Genomic DNA, 15,896 nt, shown 5'->3' with positions numbered 1-15,896 from the left:
TCATATTGCACTACATATGGACATTTGTACGATGGGCATGGGTACTTTTAGTTTGACAGTATTTAGGCCTCTTTTAGATACAGTCTCTTATACAAATTCTTTCTAAAGAAGATTTCTATATCAGCAATAAATGCTGCTGTTATTTCATTAATTTCACTCAAGCACTTTTATGCTCAGCCCAGACTATTCAAATTATCCCTGCGCAGCTGTTTAGTAATGCAAATCTAAGCAGTGAGCAAGGGCCATCAACAAGTTGCTGTGCACAGCGTGCACTTCCAGTGTAATTTAGTGTAAGCACCATGAGAAATGATTGAATGATTTTACCATGTCAAGAAAAAAAAGGCAAAATTGCTTCTTCAACAAACTACATTTTCCTCTCATTTTTCTTTCCATTTAAAAATGCAAAAGCACAAAATCCTGGAAGGCATAATCTGTACTCCTTTTCAGTGTTGTTTGATTTCATGAACGTTTCCATGGATTCATTCTGGTAATGATTAGTGTTAATATGCTTGTAATTACAACACCACTGGCTTGGTGGGTCTGGTAAAGTGGTGCACTTGCCTCTCACAGAACCAAGCACAGAATAATTTTGATTTCACAAAGCATATAGCTATAAGGGAAAGCATACATAAATATATACTTGTCTATTGCTATAAGGGAAAGCCCACATAAATATATGCTTGTCTATTGCCTCCAGAACCACATTGTTGGCAAGCTGCAATTATATTGCTTGCCAATCTTTAGCCTTGGTTCACACTATTGTTGGATTGCGCGTACATCGCACCCGTTCCCCAATCTGCAGGAAAAATGCACTGCTCTATTGCAGACACATTCGTGTGCCTTTTAATTCTTAATGGCATCAGAAAACGCAGCGCATGTTTGGCTGCATGAAACCACCCGAAAATGTGCATCATGCAGTTCCATGTCACTGTGTTCCATATGGCTGCTGTTTTCAAAAAGCATCAAGGACTTTTTCCCTGCATAAAGATTGTTTTTAAGCTATCTTTTAATGGAAATGAAAACAGATTCAAAACTGCAGCATGCTGTTGTAGTTTTTTAATATAGAAAAAGAACATGAGTAAAAAATGCATTGTTGTTATCTATGTAAATAAAAAGTAAACAAAATGTAAGTATAATGCTGCAAATGTCTTTCTGTTTCTAAAAGAAATGAAATGAAAACTAAAGTCTAGTACACATGATCAGAAAATCACTGTGATTTTCGTTTTATCAGTACAGTTTTGGTCCCAAAAAAATCAGAACAAGAATGCACATGCTCAGAAACAAAAGAATACATTACTATACAATGCAATACATTACATCACTTCCGAAGTTGTATTCTGTTGTACAAGAATTTTCATAACTTTAGTAACCTATTGGGTTTTCGTAATGAGACTTATGCCCTGTACACACGGTCGGATTTCCCCACGGAAAATGTGTGATAGGACCTTGTTGTCGGAAATTCCAACCTTGTGTAGGCTCCATCACACATTTTCCATCGGAATTTCTGACACACAAAGTTTGAGAGCTTGCTATAACATTTTCCGACAACGGATTTTGTTGTCGGAAAATGTTATAGCAAGCTCTCAAACTTTGTGTGTCGGAAATTCCGATTGTGTGTACACAAATCTGACGCACAAAGTGCCACGCATGCTCAGAATAAATTAAGAGACGAAAACTATTGGCTACTGCCCCGTTTATAGTCCCGACGTACGTGTTTTACGTCACCACGTTTAGAACGATCGGATTTTCCAGCAACTTTGTGTGACCGTGTGTATGCAAGACAAGTTTGAGCCAACATACGTCGGAAAAAATCCATGGATTTTGTTGTCGGAATGTCCGATCAATGTCCGACCATGTGTACGCGGCATAGCATGCAAAAAACAAAAAAAAACAGGCGATCATTCGTCCGATATTCTCATCATGTGTACAAGGCTTTAAGCCAGACTCACACCGGCAAAGCAGTCCATTCAAATGAATGGGCTGCTGTGCCCATGCAAACTCGGCACACAGGACCTGCTATGGTGTGAATCTAGCTTAAAGTCTCGTACACATGATGAGAATATCGGACGAATGATTGCCTGTTTTTTTTGTTTTTTGCATGCTAGTCTCATTACGAAAACCCAATAGGTTACTAAAGTTATGAAAATTCTCGTACAACAGAATACAACTTCGGAAATTATGTAATGTATTTTATTCTATAGTAATGTATTCTTTCGCTTCTGAGCATGTGCAGTCTTGTTCTGACTTTTTTGGGACCAAAACTGTACTGATAAAATGAAAATCACAGTATTTTGCGTCCGATTTTCTGATCGTGTGTACTAGACTTGAGTCTTCATTTTATTTCTTTTAGAAACAGAAAGACATTTGCATCATTATACTTGTCCTACATTTTGTTTACTTTTTATTTACATAGATAACAGCAATGCATTTTTTACTCATGTTTTTTTTCTATATTAAAAAACTACAACAGCAGGCTGCAGTTTTGATTCTGTTTTCATTTCCATTAAAAGATAGCTTAAAAACAATCTTCATTTTATTTCTGTTTTTAAATTCATAAAAGGACCAGGGTAACTGTATCTAGACAAAAAAAATTAAAAATCAAATTGAAACCGAAAATAAGATGGAATTAAAACATATTACTTAAATGTCACCGTTTTTAGCCATCTGGAACACACATATTCAGTTACTGTGAGAGCCTAAATGCAAACGCCTTAACAATGAACATTATATTTGTTAAATATAGATGAATTCTGGAAAGTAAACCTATAGGGTCATACTTATAAAGAAGTAAAACTGACATTCTCTGTAGGGGCATTTTCCAGGTTCGTATGTTTTAAATGACAGTAATTGATTCTCCACCAAGTGAAAATGGTGAAAATCTCATTCACTGCTTTATGAATGTTTTTACGTATTTTTTAAGTGGGCTTCAGGCTGGGTTCACACTTATGCGAATTGGATGTGAGTTTTCCTGCATCCAATTTACATGACAGGAGAGTGTACCTAGTTCACCCACCTCTGCGCCAATGCGTCTATGGTTCCAATTCAGGTGCAAATTCAGCCAAAAAGTTGTACCTGATTTGCACCTGACCCCCTGCTGTGAGTCGCGGCCGCAGTATATGTGAACCCAGCCTAAATGTCAGAAGGTGGAGTGGCTTCCTGATCATGTGACCACTGTGACTGGCTCTCACGGTGGTCACATGATCTGAAGCCTGTCCTGCTGGCTCCTGATCAGAAGCTGTGACTGAAAGTCTTTGGAGACAAGACTTGCTCAATGTGATACGGTGAGCATACTCCCAGCATCTCAGAACACCATATGTGCGGTGGCTAGGCACTAAAGCCTACGTTCCCTGCTGCAGTATATATATATGTGTTATGTGATCTGGAAAAGGTTAAACACTTTAATACTTTTATTAAAAAAATCTATACAATTTTAGTGGAATAAAAGTGCAGAGAAAGCACAAATGGTTTGTTTTGTTAATATGTGCTAGTTAAAATTCTTAACAATTTAGTTTTTCTAGATAAATTGACATTTCCTGTAGATTGTGCTAAACTGTTGGAAAACTACCCAAGACTTCATAAAGAGAGAAAATCAAGCTAATGTTATTTAATGATCTAATGTCCTTAGTTTTGTTTTTGTTATTATTAATTATACTTTAGTGGATTTTCTTCATACTCTCCTACCTACTGCCTCAAGAGTAATAGCTGTAAAACGTGGGATGCAAAAATTCCTTACAGCAATATTATAATCACCATTTGTCTTAAAAATTAAATACAATCATTATATTGTGCATGGTATGGTAATTTCAATTATTCATGGTTTAAAACTATATTATGGTAAAAGCAAAAATATATTTTTTTTGCAATTTAAAAACATAATTTGAATACCATATTTTATTATGCTGTTTTTGCTGATTTGCATATATTAGCTTACAACGTAAAGTTTTTCTCTTTGAGTCAACGATTCCCATATGTAACCCTTAGTGGGCGGGTGGCTTCTGATAACTCACTTTACTTTTCATGAAATTATCAATTAATTCTTTGTAAACCACTGCCTGATCCTTGCCCAGTGCTTATGAAGGAGTAGAACATTCTGTTCATTTCTCCACCCTGGAAAAGTATTAATGATAAAGCTGATTAGTGAAGAGACTCAAATAAAAGATGAGCCAGTATCTTGACTGAATAACCGTTGATTGTGCTTTCTTATATGTCAGTGGTGCATAACCAGAGTGAGAAATGTCTGAATAAATCGTGCCCAGCACTGTATGCTTAAACTCTGCCAAACTAGTCTAGCCTGAGGCCCTTTTTTGTGTCTGCCCACACAAATTAGATTACAGCATTGAAACAGCACACTGAACATAACAATGCATGTCCAAGTGAAAGTTTTCCTACTTGGCCAGACAGGGACTAACAATTAACCCTGACATTTAAAAAGCATAAGCCAAAGTTTATGACTAGCCTCATCTCAGATGTATTAGTACAGTTTCAGTATTTACTGCATATTAATTGTCACAAGGGGAACAAAGGAGGAGCCTCAAGTAAGCACTGACTAATGGGCTAATCTAGATGGTGAACCACTGATGGCCCAAAGCACCGCAAACATGGCCCAAAAGTATGGTACTATGCCTGGTTGTGTCTCAGGTGTATTTATTTACTAACTTGCTGTTTCTTTGTTAGTGTATCTAAGCAAAACTTCACTTTTTAGAGTGGGGAAGGGTTAGACCTTCGGACAGGATTTTATTGCTATTTGTGGAAGATTCACCCTCCTGATGTGTCCAGTTGGTGAAAAAAAGTTTGATCTTTGAATCTGATGTATGTGAACTTGTGTAAAAAAAAAATGGGTTAAAATCTTTGGCTACAGAAGAAGAAGCTATTGATTTTCTCAAAAGAACTCAGGATAGTCTTGCCACTGTCAACCTCAGGCTTCACAAAATTATTTCTAAGGCCTCGTTCACATCTCGCTATTTGGGATCGCAGGCAGAATCAGGGGCAGAATCCCAAATCACATGACAATCGCATCACAACAGGCTGCGCGTGTTTGGATACCATTATCCTTCAATGGCACAATAAACACGATGCGTTCCTGACACAATTGTTGCACGGCAACTGAGGAAAAGCAGGCCTTCACATTTTCAAGTGGAAAAGCACGCCTTTACATTTTTGAGTGATGCTTGTCACCCGAAAAGAAGCAGGAGCTCCTTTGTGCAAAGTACAGTCACCTAAAACAATTAGAATTTCTGTCTTGACAATCTGACCTCATATAACTCAAATCTAATATGTTGCTATAGTTTCTGCAGTTTTACACATAAAGACTTTTGGCATCTGTTTATAACGTCTGTCTTTCTAAATAGGTCTTTTTATTAATTGTCATATTGTTCTTACAATATAATTTATTGACATTATGGCCATGTAAATTATTTAATTTTTTATTTGTGAAATTTTGAAATTGCATAGCTGCATAAAGAATATACACATGATGCCTTCTAAATCTGAATTTATCTGCCTTTCAGACAATACCCTGGGAATAGTCCTAGGATGTGTGTTCGGATTCCTTACTCTCCTAGTCCTCCTAATAATAATTGGTCTACATGAAAAGAAGCACAGTAGGTAAGTGGTTTTCTTACCCCTAAACCAAAGCTGTCCCTATATAAAAGTGAAGGTATGCATAAACATTTGAGCTGTTTCCTAGAGTTAAGTTCAGTACGGTAAGTCATTAATCCCATGCAGTGTAAATAAGGCTGTTGACCGTAAACCAATTTTCCCTTCTTACTGATGTCTATACTATTCTCTCAACAGGCCACACTGCCCATAGTCTACTCAATTTGTTTGGTCTTTGACCTTTGGATGAATGATAATGTCTACCTGTGCTACTCACTCTGATTGTCCAAAACACAAAATATCTCTTCGTTATGGCTAGCAATCACAATATTGCACTTTACATAACACAGACTGTAAATTGGGTTGTATACACAAGCCAATCATAACCTCCTCAACCAACATATACCAATTCTATCTTACTTTATGGAGGAGGAACTGATGTTACTTTGATGTCAGCCAGAAACACACAGTTGCATAATTCGTCCCCACTGAGACTTATGCCCCGTACACACGGTCGGATTTTCCGATGGAAAATGTCCGATCGGAGCGTGTTGTCGGAAATTCCGACCGTGTGTGGGCTCCATCGGACATTTTCCATCGGATTTTCCGACACACAAAGTTGGAGAGCAGGAGATAAAATTTTCCGACAACAAAATCCGTTGTCGGAAATTCCAATCGTGTGTACACAAATCCGACGGACAAAGTGCCACGCATGCTCAGAATAAATAAAGAGATGAAAGCTATTGGCCACTGCCCCGTTTATAGTCCCGACGTACGTGTTTTACATCACCGCGTTCAGAACGATCGGATTTTCCGACAACTTTGTGTGACCGTGTGTATGCAAGACAAGTTTGAGCCAACATCTGTCGGAAAAAATCCTAGGATTTTGTTGTCGGAATGTCCGAACAAAGTCCGACCGTGTGTACGGGGCATTACTGCGTGCACACACCAACATATCCTTTTACTGAATTCTCTGTCTGCACCTCTCACTATTCTGTGTTGATGGATATATTTGGCTATTTCTTTCCTGTCTGTATCTGTACACTTTGATTTCTTGCTTGCTTACTGTTTTGCTTTAAACCTGCTGGTTGGCCTGTCGTTGCTTCCCTTCCTCTCTAATTTGTGACTGTGACTCTAGCAACTCAAAGCTACTTTGCCCCTCGGCATATTACCTCCTTTATTAATGGGGAAAATTAGAGGTCCAATTTTAGTCACCGCAGCACCCTTACCAGCAGTACAGTTTGTAAACATTGCCTACCATGCTTCAGGGTTCTGTGTTTTTTCTAACTGTGTAAATGACTTTCTTGTGCGTGCATGTTACAGACCTCATCTCCATACATCCATATAGCATATAGACTGTATATATACGTCATTAGGTTGATGCAGCATCATTAATCAACATCTTTACTATACTTCTGCCTGATTAGAGACAAATGCAGCCTGTTGTGTCTCCACTTAAAATTGCCTGTAATTATGCTGAGTGCTATATGTGTGTTTAACCACTTCAGCTCTAGAAGGTTCATCCCCCTTCCTGACCAGGCTATTTTCTGCAATACTAAACTGCGTTGCTTTAACTGACAATTGCTCATTCATGCGACTCTGTACCCAAATGAAATTGATGTCCTTTTTTCCCACACATAGAGCTTTCTTTTGGTGGTATTTGATCACCTCCTGCGGTTTTTATTTTTGTGTGCTATAAACAAAAAAGACCGACAATTTAGAAAAAAAAACTATATTTTTTACTTTCTGCTATAAAACATATCCAATAAAAAAATGTAAAAAAACAAATTTCTACATCAATTTAGGCCAATATGTTTTTAGTAAAAAAAAAATCCCAATAAGCGTATATTGATTGGTTTGTGCAAAAGTTGTAGCATTTACAAACTATGGGATAGATTTATGGACTTTTTGTTTATTTGTTTATTTATTTTGCTAGCAATGGCGGCAATCAGGGATTTTTAGCGGAATTGCGATATTGCAGTGGACAAATCTGACACTTTTTGGGGACCAGTGACACTAGTACAGTGATCAGTGCTAAAGAAAATGCATTGTCACTGTACTAATGACACTGGCATGGAAGGGGTTACCATCAGGGGCAATCAAAGGGTTAAATGCATTCGCTGGGAGTGCTTTCTTACTGTGTGAGGGATGGTTTAACTGTAAAAAGGCAGAGATCCTTGTTCCTGCTTAGCAGAAACACAAGATCTCTGTCTTTCTTACTAGCACAACGGCGATCTGCCTTGTTTACATAGGCAGACTGCCGTTCTTCCTCTCTCAGAACAATCACCGGGTTTACTGATTGGCTTCCACTGTGTTCAATCACAGTGGAAGCGGGGCTCCAGCAGAACGTGCCTGCCTTAGAGCCTAAGAAAAAATCACGTACAGGTTACGTGATTTTGCGCTTAAGGGTCGCCCTGCCGCAATATATGTACATCCTTAAGCAGTTAAGAAAGACATGGCATGTATTTAAGCATGAATCCAGCCAAAAATGTATTTTAGTTTAGCAAAGAGTTTGGCAGGGATTAGACTTCAGTCTGCTTTAGTTAGTGTAGGTTACCCTACTGAGATTTCCTATCTTTTCTCATAGAGAATGTCATAGTAACAGGAAGGATAGGCAGCAGTAAAAGTCTAGTAGAGGTGTTCTTTGTTCCCCATTATACCCATTTTTTTCTGACTCTGTCCCAACTCTGTATATTACTCTTCATTTTTTGGCCTACTTCCCACACTATGCAATACTACAAAAAAGTATTGGAGCTGGACTTTAAACTGAAAAAACAGAAGTGATAGTGCCCCAGGCTTTCAATTGCCATATGTCAGAAACTTTAAAATGCATCAATGGAACCTGTATCTGGCCAGAAACTTTTTTAACATTACATAATTCTTGGAAGTGCCTTACATTTGTTAATAAATCCTGCATGTGCAAGCCTCACACCAACTTCTCCATTACTGTGTCTGATTCCTTTATACAAGACTGTTCCAATTGTCGTGTGTGTACTTTTGCTCTCTGTGTTAACTCCACCATTCCGAAATACCTGTCTATGGAACAGTTATAAATTTGCTACAGATATTTAATATAGTGGACTTCAACATGTATTAGATACATTCATTTTTAATTGTACTTTTTAATCTTTTGCTATTAGATCCCTTTACTAATATAAAAACCAATGGCTTCAATTGAGAATATACTGACTTACTATAACAATAACAAATGAGCATAAGCAGTAACAATGATAAATCTCAAAAGTTCATTCTAGGTGCTATAATCTTGTTCCATGCATGAAATTTTAAATAATCAAATTTAATGATTACTACCATGCTTCATCCTGGCAAAATATCAAACCATAAATGGATACCTAAGTCCCGGTTGACATGGGCATCGTTATATGATAATCTTACACTCATCCTATTTTCTGTGCCCTGAACTCTTGCCAAAGGCTAAACTCTTAAATATGAGGAGGCCTATCCAACGTCTGGCTAAATGACACACTATTTTTAGAATTTTAAAAGGGTAGAATTCCTTAATTTTGGAACAAATGTTCCACCCCCTGTAAATGCATTCATTGATAAAATGTGGTGATAAAAGTTGTGCAGTAGATATTGCATACCTATTCACTAAAGGGAATTTACATGATGAACTCTTATCCCCTAGGGAAGGAATGCTGAACATGTTTAAAATGACAGAGGCTTGTAAACAGAGATTTAAAGAGAAGTAATTGATATGCTGTTGCTGTGTCCCAACACTTGTAGTCTCAACTCCCGTGGTTTACACAATGTGACCTCCAGTTACCAAAGGGAATAATTAGAAGCACTTGTAGCAGCCAATTATAGTGTGCTGCACAGCGGAGTGAATTTCAATAGATGTTGTAAACTGCCAGGTGCATTCTGCACCTTGTAAAGTCAAACTTCAAGAAGATTCTGTGGACGCGATGAGGTGACACCTGGATGTTTCACCTAGCCACAGAGAAAACCACTATACTTTATAACAAATTATTCACACAAGTTTCTGTTAGGAGATTGCATTGTCAGAACTATGTGACATTGGATTAGTTCTCTTTAGGACATTTCCACTTTGAACAAGAAATTGGGAAACTTCTTCACTGAGGGTCTGAAGTGGACCCATAGTTTTAGAGACGATAATAAATGGTAAAAGAAAACCATAAATAAGGTGGGAACTGCATTTCCTTTTTTAAGTTTGTAGTTTTATTATTATTATTCAAAATGTATATAGAGTCAACAGTTTGCACAGCACTTTAAAAATTAAAAGGAAGCAGCACAGAAACAATACAATTCAATACAAGAGGCTTAGAAGGGCCCTGCCTTCTAAAAATGGATTACCGGGTGATACAAAAGGTAATAACTGTGAAGGATGAGCTGACTGTAAAAGTATATAATTTTTTATTGATGCACATGATTTCTAATAAAAAGCCGTGTACATACCTCTCTTTTAATCTGTTTCTTAGCAGTCAAATGACCGCAAAGTGCATAGACCTAGGTGGCTGCTGCAAGAGCTGACAGTGGTGAGGAATTCCTAGAGCAGTGACATCATCCCCATCAATGCCAAAGCTCTAGGCTTTGTCAAGGTCTCCTTCCACCAGCCTCAGCTACTGTCCAGGCTCCAGAGCTGTGTGGTCATGCGATCACTAAGAAACAGGTTAAAAAAGAAGTATTTATACTGCTTGCTATTAGAAACAATGTACAACATTAGTAGAGGCAGAAGCAAGGCAATATTTAAAGCTTACTTATTATGGAGCATTTTCTTCTTCTTTAAGGTGGACTTAGATAGATGGAGTGATTAGGTTAGGGAGTTCCAGAGAAAGAGAGAGGCTCTGAAGAAATCATTGAGCCAGGGATGGGAGGAGGTGACAAGGGAAATAGAGAGCAATACTTTGCCTGATTATTTTACTGAGTGTTTCTACTGACCTGAGATGCAGTGGGGTAGATTTACTAAAGGCAAATAGACTGTGTACTTTGCTAATACAGTTGCTCAGGAGCTTGGTAAATGGGGTAAAGTTTCATTACACAAAGAACACTCAATCACATGCAAGGACAATAAAACAACAGCATTTTTGTTTGCATGTGCTTGGATGATTGAAGTCAGCAGAGCTTCACTTCATTTACCTGCTCTGGAACATGTTGCCTGGTATGATTCATTTGGGGGTACACTCGTTGCTCCCCCTTTCCTGGCTAACCAGACTGGACCAAACATCAGTGTTTTTTTTTAATTAATCATATCTATGGCCAAAATTGTAAATCATATATTACTATCCACATTGTATTCCAATTACCGTATTTATCGGCATAAAACACGCACTTTTTCCCCCTGAAAATAGAGGGCAAATCACAGGTGCGTGATTTACGCCGATAGTGTACCTCGGGGGGGAAGGAGGGGGCAGAGCGCCGCTGGAATACACCGAGCCGTCATCTCCTGTATAATCGGCTCTTACTCGGCTCTGACATCACACACACAGTCCCACCTCCGCCACCGGCATTAGACCAATGTTCTGTCAATCACAGGAGCTAGTCCAATGCCGATGGCGGAGGCGGGACTGTGTATGTGACTGCCGACTGAGAGCCAAGTAAACAGGAGATTATGGCTCAGTGATTTCCTGCATGAGAGATGGTGAGGCTGCAGATGGGCATCAGGCTGTATTAATGGTAGATGGGCGCAGATCAGGCGCAGATGTGCGCATATCAGGCTGTTTAAGGCTGCAAATGGGCACAGATCAGGCTGCATTGAGGCTGCAGATGGGTACATATCAGGCTGCATTGAGGCTGCAGATGGGCACAGATCCGGCTGCATTGAGGCTGCAGATGGGCACAGATCAGGTTGCACTGAGGCTGCAGATAGGCACTAATCAGGCTGCATTGATGGGCACTGACCATTTTTTTGTTTCAAAGTGGTTTATTTTGAAAAAAAGTATTTATGGCCTACTCCTAATAATCTGTACAATCTGCACAAGTTTGAACTTCCATTAATTCCGTGACACATATTCACTATGCCATGTGAATATGATGTGCTATGTCACACATTTCACAGAGCTTGTCTGCTAAGAGGAGGTGTTTCAGGAGGCAGTACAGGAAAGTAAACCAAAGGAATGAGCAGAGGAGAAGCTGCAAAGTATGCAGGGAATCCAGAAAGTTGTGTAAAAAGATGACCAGCACACAGGCAGCAATCACAACAAGAGAGGACATTTTTCAAGCAAGCTTATATTGAATTATCAAAAGATAACTCTTTGCTTTGCTATTATAATGCTGATATTATAAAATTAAAGTGTATAGTGTGACTATAGATCTCCTTTAGAGGGGAAGTATACCATTAAGATAAATTCAAAAAGGCACAGAGTCCCCCTACTAATTCACCCAAAAAGTAAATAAAAACATTATTTAAAAAAAAAACCCATTAAAATGTCCTTTATTGAAATACAATGTCAATCACATCATACAGTGATGTAGATCCACATCAATCACAATGACCCACTGCCCAACAATGTTTACTCTCCCCACTACTTTTGTTCAACCTGAATCCAAAGCTCATTCCTAATTTTAAACAGAAAAAGCATAAGAAGGGACATGATGTGTGTGTTTTTCTAGTAAGAATGTTCACTGAAAAGGTAATCTCTCCAGCAAATGTTGGAAAAAAGACTGCCAAGATTATAAATGGGCTACTGCCACATCACCCTATGTCACCTATCCTAAAAAATATGTTGAGAAAAAAAACTTCACTGAAACCTTTTTGTGCCCTTGCTAAGAGCATGAGTTCTTTGGCTGAGCAGGAACATTGGACTATTGCTAAAGTAAAGAGGCTAGTAAACTTTAGCAGTCTAAAGCTCCATCTGCTGAAAACAAAAGTTCCATTCATAAACCTCTCTTCCAAATATAATCCCTATGTAGTGGACAAGCAGGCTGCACAGTTTATTAGTGTCTACTGTTGGCTGATAGTCCCAAAGTTCACAGTAAAGCTGGACAGTTGTACAGAAAAAAATAATGGAAAGCTAAAATGGAAAAAGTTCATCTGTTGCTTGTTAACGATACACCCACTATTGCTTAATATTCTATACTGGTCCTTCTATCAACAATACGTAAACAGGTTGTTAACCCTTTGTTTTTATTATTAAAATAACAAACATACTTATACTTACCTGCTCTGTGCAATTATTTTTCAGCCCCAATCCTCTTTTTCTGGGGTGCTCAGGCAGCGATCCAGGCCCCTCTTCTTCATTGGGTGCCCCCACGGAAAGCAGCTTTCCCTGGAGGCACCAATGTGGGCTCGCTGCTGCGTCCATTGACACAGACAAAGTTGAAGAGCAAGAAACAATCTTAAGCTGGGTAAAAACTTTAAAAGTAAATGTACATTTTCTCACTCTTCAGTAAACTTTGTAAGTTATACTGTATCTACAGAAGGGAACGGAACTGATTCTGTGGAGGATGTGGTGACCTGGCCTTATCCCACAAGTTTGGGGTTTTGTGGGTACTATTGCTGCTTCTTTGGAAGCTATTCCAAGATTGTACAGCGTCCTAATGACCTCCTGAAAAAAACTCCTGTCACTGACAAAACCAGCAAAGCCCTTGTCAATGGCAAATGGACTTCTGCTTATGAGTAAGCTTTTCTACAGCTATGGCTTATGTAGACCCAAAAACATCTTACAGTCTACATGTGGATGTGTCCTCCATCAGAAGTAACCAGGAAGACTGAGGCCTGTTGCTTATATCAGTCAGAAACATAAACTGGGTAAACACATTGCATTTTTTTTGTTCAACGAGAAGGTTAAATGAAAAAAACATCCCAGATTCCACCCAAGCAATGTGGATGGAGGGATCTCCCCTACCTTGCTATTGTATTCTGAGAGCAGGGACCTTCCCCCCTTTCAAAATACACTAAATCAATGCTGTTTATTTAATAAGTGTATCAATTGACCTGTGATGCAGTGTGTTTGTTTTGCCATTTTCAATTATGGTTGCTGTGACCTCTGTACTTTGTGATGAGATCATCAAGTGTGACTTCCCATTGCAAGGCTTTATTGGGTATACCCTTATGACAACACTTGGTCAGACAGCTAGAGGAATGTGGACTGCTTTTCCCAAGGCACAGACAGAAGTAACCAATGTATGGACTGGAAAAAGACTGATGCAGTATCCCTCACTGAGCCATGCTGTGAGAACTGTACAATATATGAATGTTCATTTTGGAGAATATGTAAAGTTTGATAGTTACTAGTTCCTATTATCCAATACATGAATGTTAAAATACAATACATCGTGGATCTATCTAATCTCATTTAAATTGGGACTCTACTTGTTATCCACAAGACCTAACTCAGTGGAGGCACTATTGCTTATTAGAGATTCTGTCCTATTCTCACAGATAAAATGAAGGCTCTGCTCCTTAATAGAATACAGTACCGGTGGTATCGCAGCTCACAAGCAGCCTGGAAAGGGCGTAAAAATAGGGCTAAAGGTTTAGAGGACATGTTGGAGGAATTATAATAAGCCCCACTTCCTGTACCACTTTTTATCTCCTCTGTCAACCAACTCTACATTCTTCTTACATTGTTTATAGTGAATCTCTATCTATTTATTGCATGTTAGCTGTTGGTAAATAACATTGGAAGATAAATTGGAATGGCTTGATGCTTATTTTAGTAATATTGTAAGTTTATCACACACTTTTTACATGCTGCTTGCATTGCTGTAATTACAGGAAAACATGGCAGTAGACATATTTTCAGAAAATTAATAATGTCAAAATTGGCTGAACAAAATACAACATCGTCCAAAGGTGTAACTAGGGGAAAAATTCAGGAGAGCTTTAGCTAGGGGGTTACTGTATTACCATATTTCATTAAAAAGAATATGTCAACATGTTCATGAGATTTTAGAATGTGTTTGACAATTGATAAAAAATCTTACATAAATATTTTATCACAAACTCAACTATATTAAGGCAAAATAACTTGCAGAAGGGGCAAGGTGTGATGAATATGGTTGGAAGTGCTCCACAATCTCTAGCAGCTACATTTCCTTTCTTGGTTAGTGCTTAAAACACCTCTAAAACAACAGACTTTTTTGATCTTTTATACAAAATTTTAATATTTCAAACTCATGATAAAGCCATTTTGGTTGACCAATTTTGCAGTTTAGCTGTGTGGCCAGAACCATGAAATCACTCCGATTTGTAAATATACAAAGAAATATTTTGAGGGCTATTTTGAACTATAAGATTAAAACTGTGAGTAACCAAATTATTTATTTAAAAGAATATATTTTTAGTAATAACAGAAGTCTGTGATTGATGAACGGTCAGTTTAGGAATCATACATTTGCAAGTTTGTAATTTTTCCTCTTTTTATACACTGTAATATTAAGTATTTTCCAGTAGTTATAATAATCACAGCTGTGTATACTTGAAATCACTGAAAGAGTGCAATCATGCCAGGAATGTACTTTAGCGCTATAGCATAGCCCTAAATGAGTACAAGAGTCTAAAACGCTTATGTTTAGAATATATACAGCGAAGGGAATAAGGAGACATTTGTTGTTTTCTTTCTGTCTCTGCCTTTTGGTCCTTTCTAAGACACTGACCCTGCAAAGAGCATGCACACCAGGAAAATCAGAATGAAGTTAAAACTCTTGATCATACATCCAAGCAACTAGTATTTAGAAGGGTAGATCAGCAACAACATTCTCTGTACTTCATCAGTTCAGGTTTCTTTTAAAGCTGGACTTCAAGCAAATATATAAAGACACAAATTATCTAGATCTGTATTCATTATTACATTGTTAAAGTTGAAGTATGATACTAGGAGCCACTAGGAAGTAGCTCTTAAAAGCCCCCCCCCCCCCCCAACTGTGGATGAATGGATTAAGGAGACTAATGTCTCTCTGTCTTTGCGGAAAAACTGATGTAGTAAAAAAAGAGGATGCCCTAATAAATATAGAAAAATATGGTTAGCATGGTTAAAGCGCTTTCCTACTGGATGGTATCCGAGGTTATTATGTAATATATTCATATACTGTATATACTCCTTATGTTATACTGGAGTGAGATATATGTCCAAACTTATATAAGGCTCATGCAGCCGTATAGGAGTATAACTCCCAGAGATGGTTTGGGTTGCTGTTTTTTTTTTCCTTTTTTTCTTTGAATACTGCATAATGCAGCCCTTTTGGGCTTTCCTTTTTATGATCAGGTTTGTCGGATGTTTTTAAAACTTTGTGATGTGTTTTACGTATCTTTGCATAAAGACCAATTCTCAATAAAATTTTTTTTAAAAAAAGAGAAAAAATGATGCCCAGCAAAAATC

General features: G+C 38.0%; 1 protein-coding gene across 1 annotated transcript in view; it reads left to right on the top strand.

Moving 5' to 3' along the window:
* Window positions 1–15,896, top strand: part of SUSD2 (sushi domain containing 2) — a 351,916-nt gene that overhangs the window by 333,227 nt on the left and 2,793 nt on the right. Inside the window, exon 26 of the mRNA XM_073625468.1 lies at window positions 5,508–5,604. Coding sequence (XP_073481569.1) covers window positions 5,508–5,604 — 97 coding nt within the window. The remainder of the gene's footprint in view (window positions 1–5,507; window positions 5,605–15,896) is intronic.

This window comes from Aquarana catesbeiana, linkage group LG01 (assembly GCF_042186555.1).
Source record: "Aquarana catesbeiana isolate 2022-GZ linkage group LG01, ASM4218655v1, whole genome shotgun sequence".
Classification (NCBI taxonomy): Eukaryota; Metazoa; Chordata; class Amphibia; order Anura; family Ranidae; genus Aquarana; species Aquarana catesbeiana.
The sequence above is the reverse complement of the archived record's forward strand: the minus strand, read 5'-3'. Positions and strand labels throughout refer to the sequence as shown.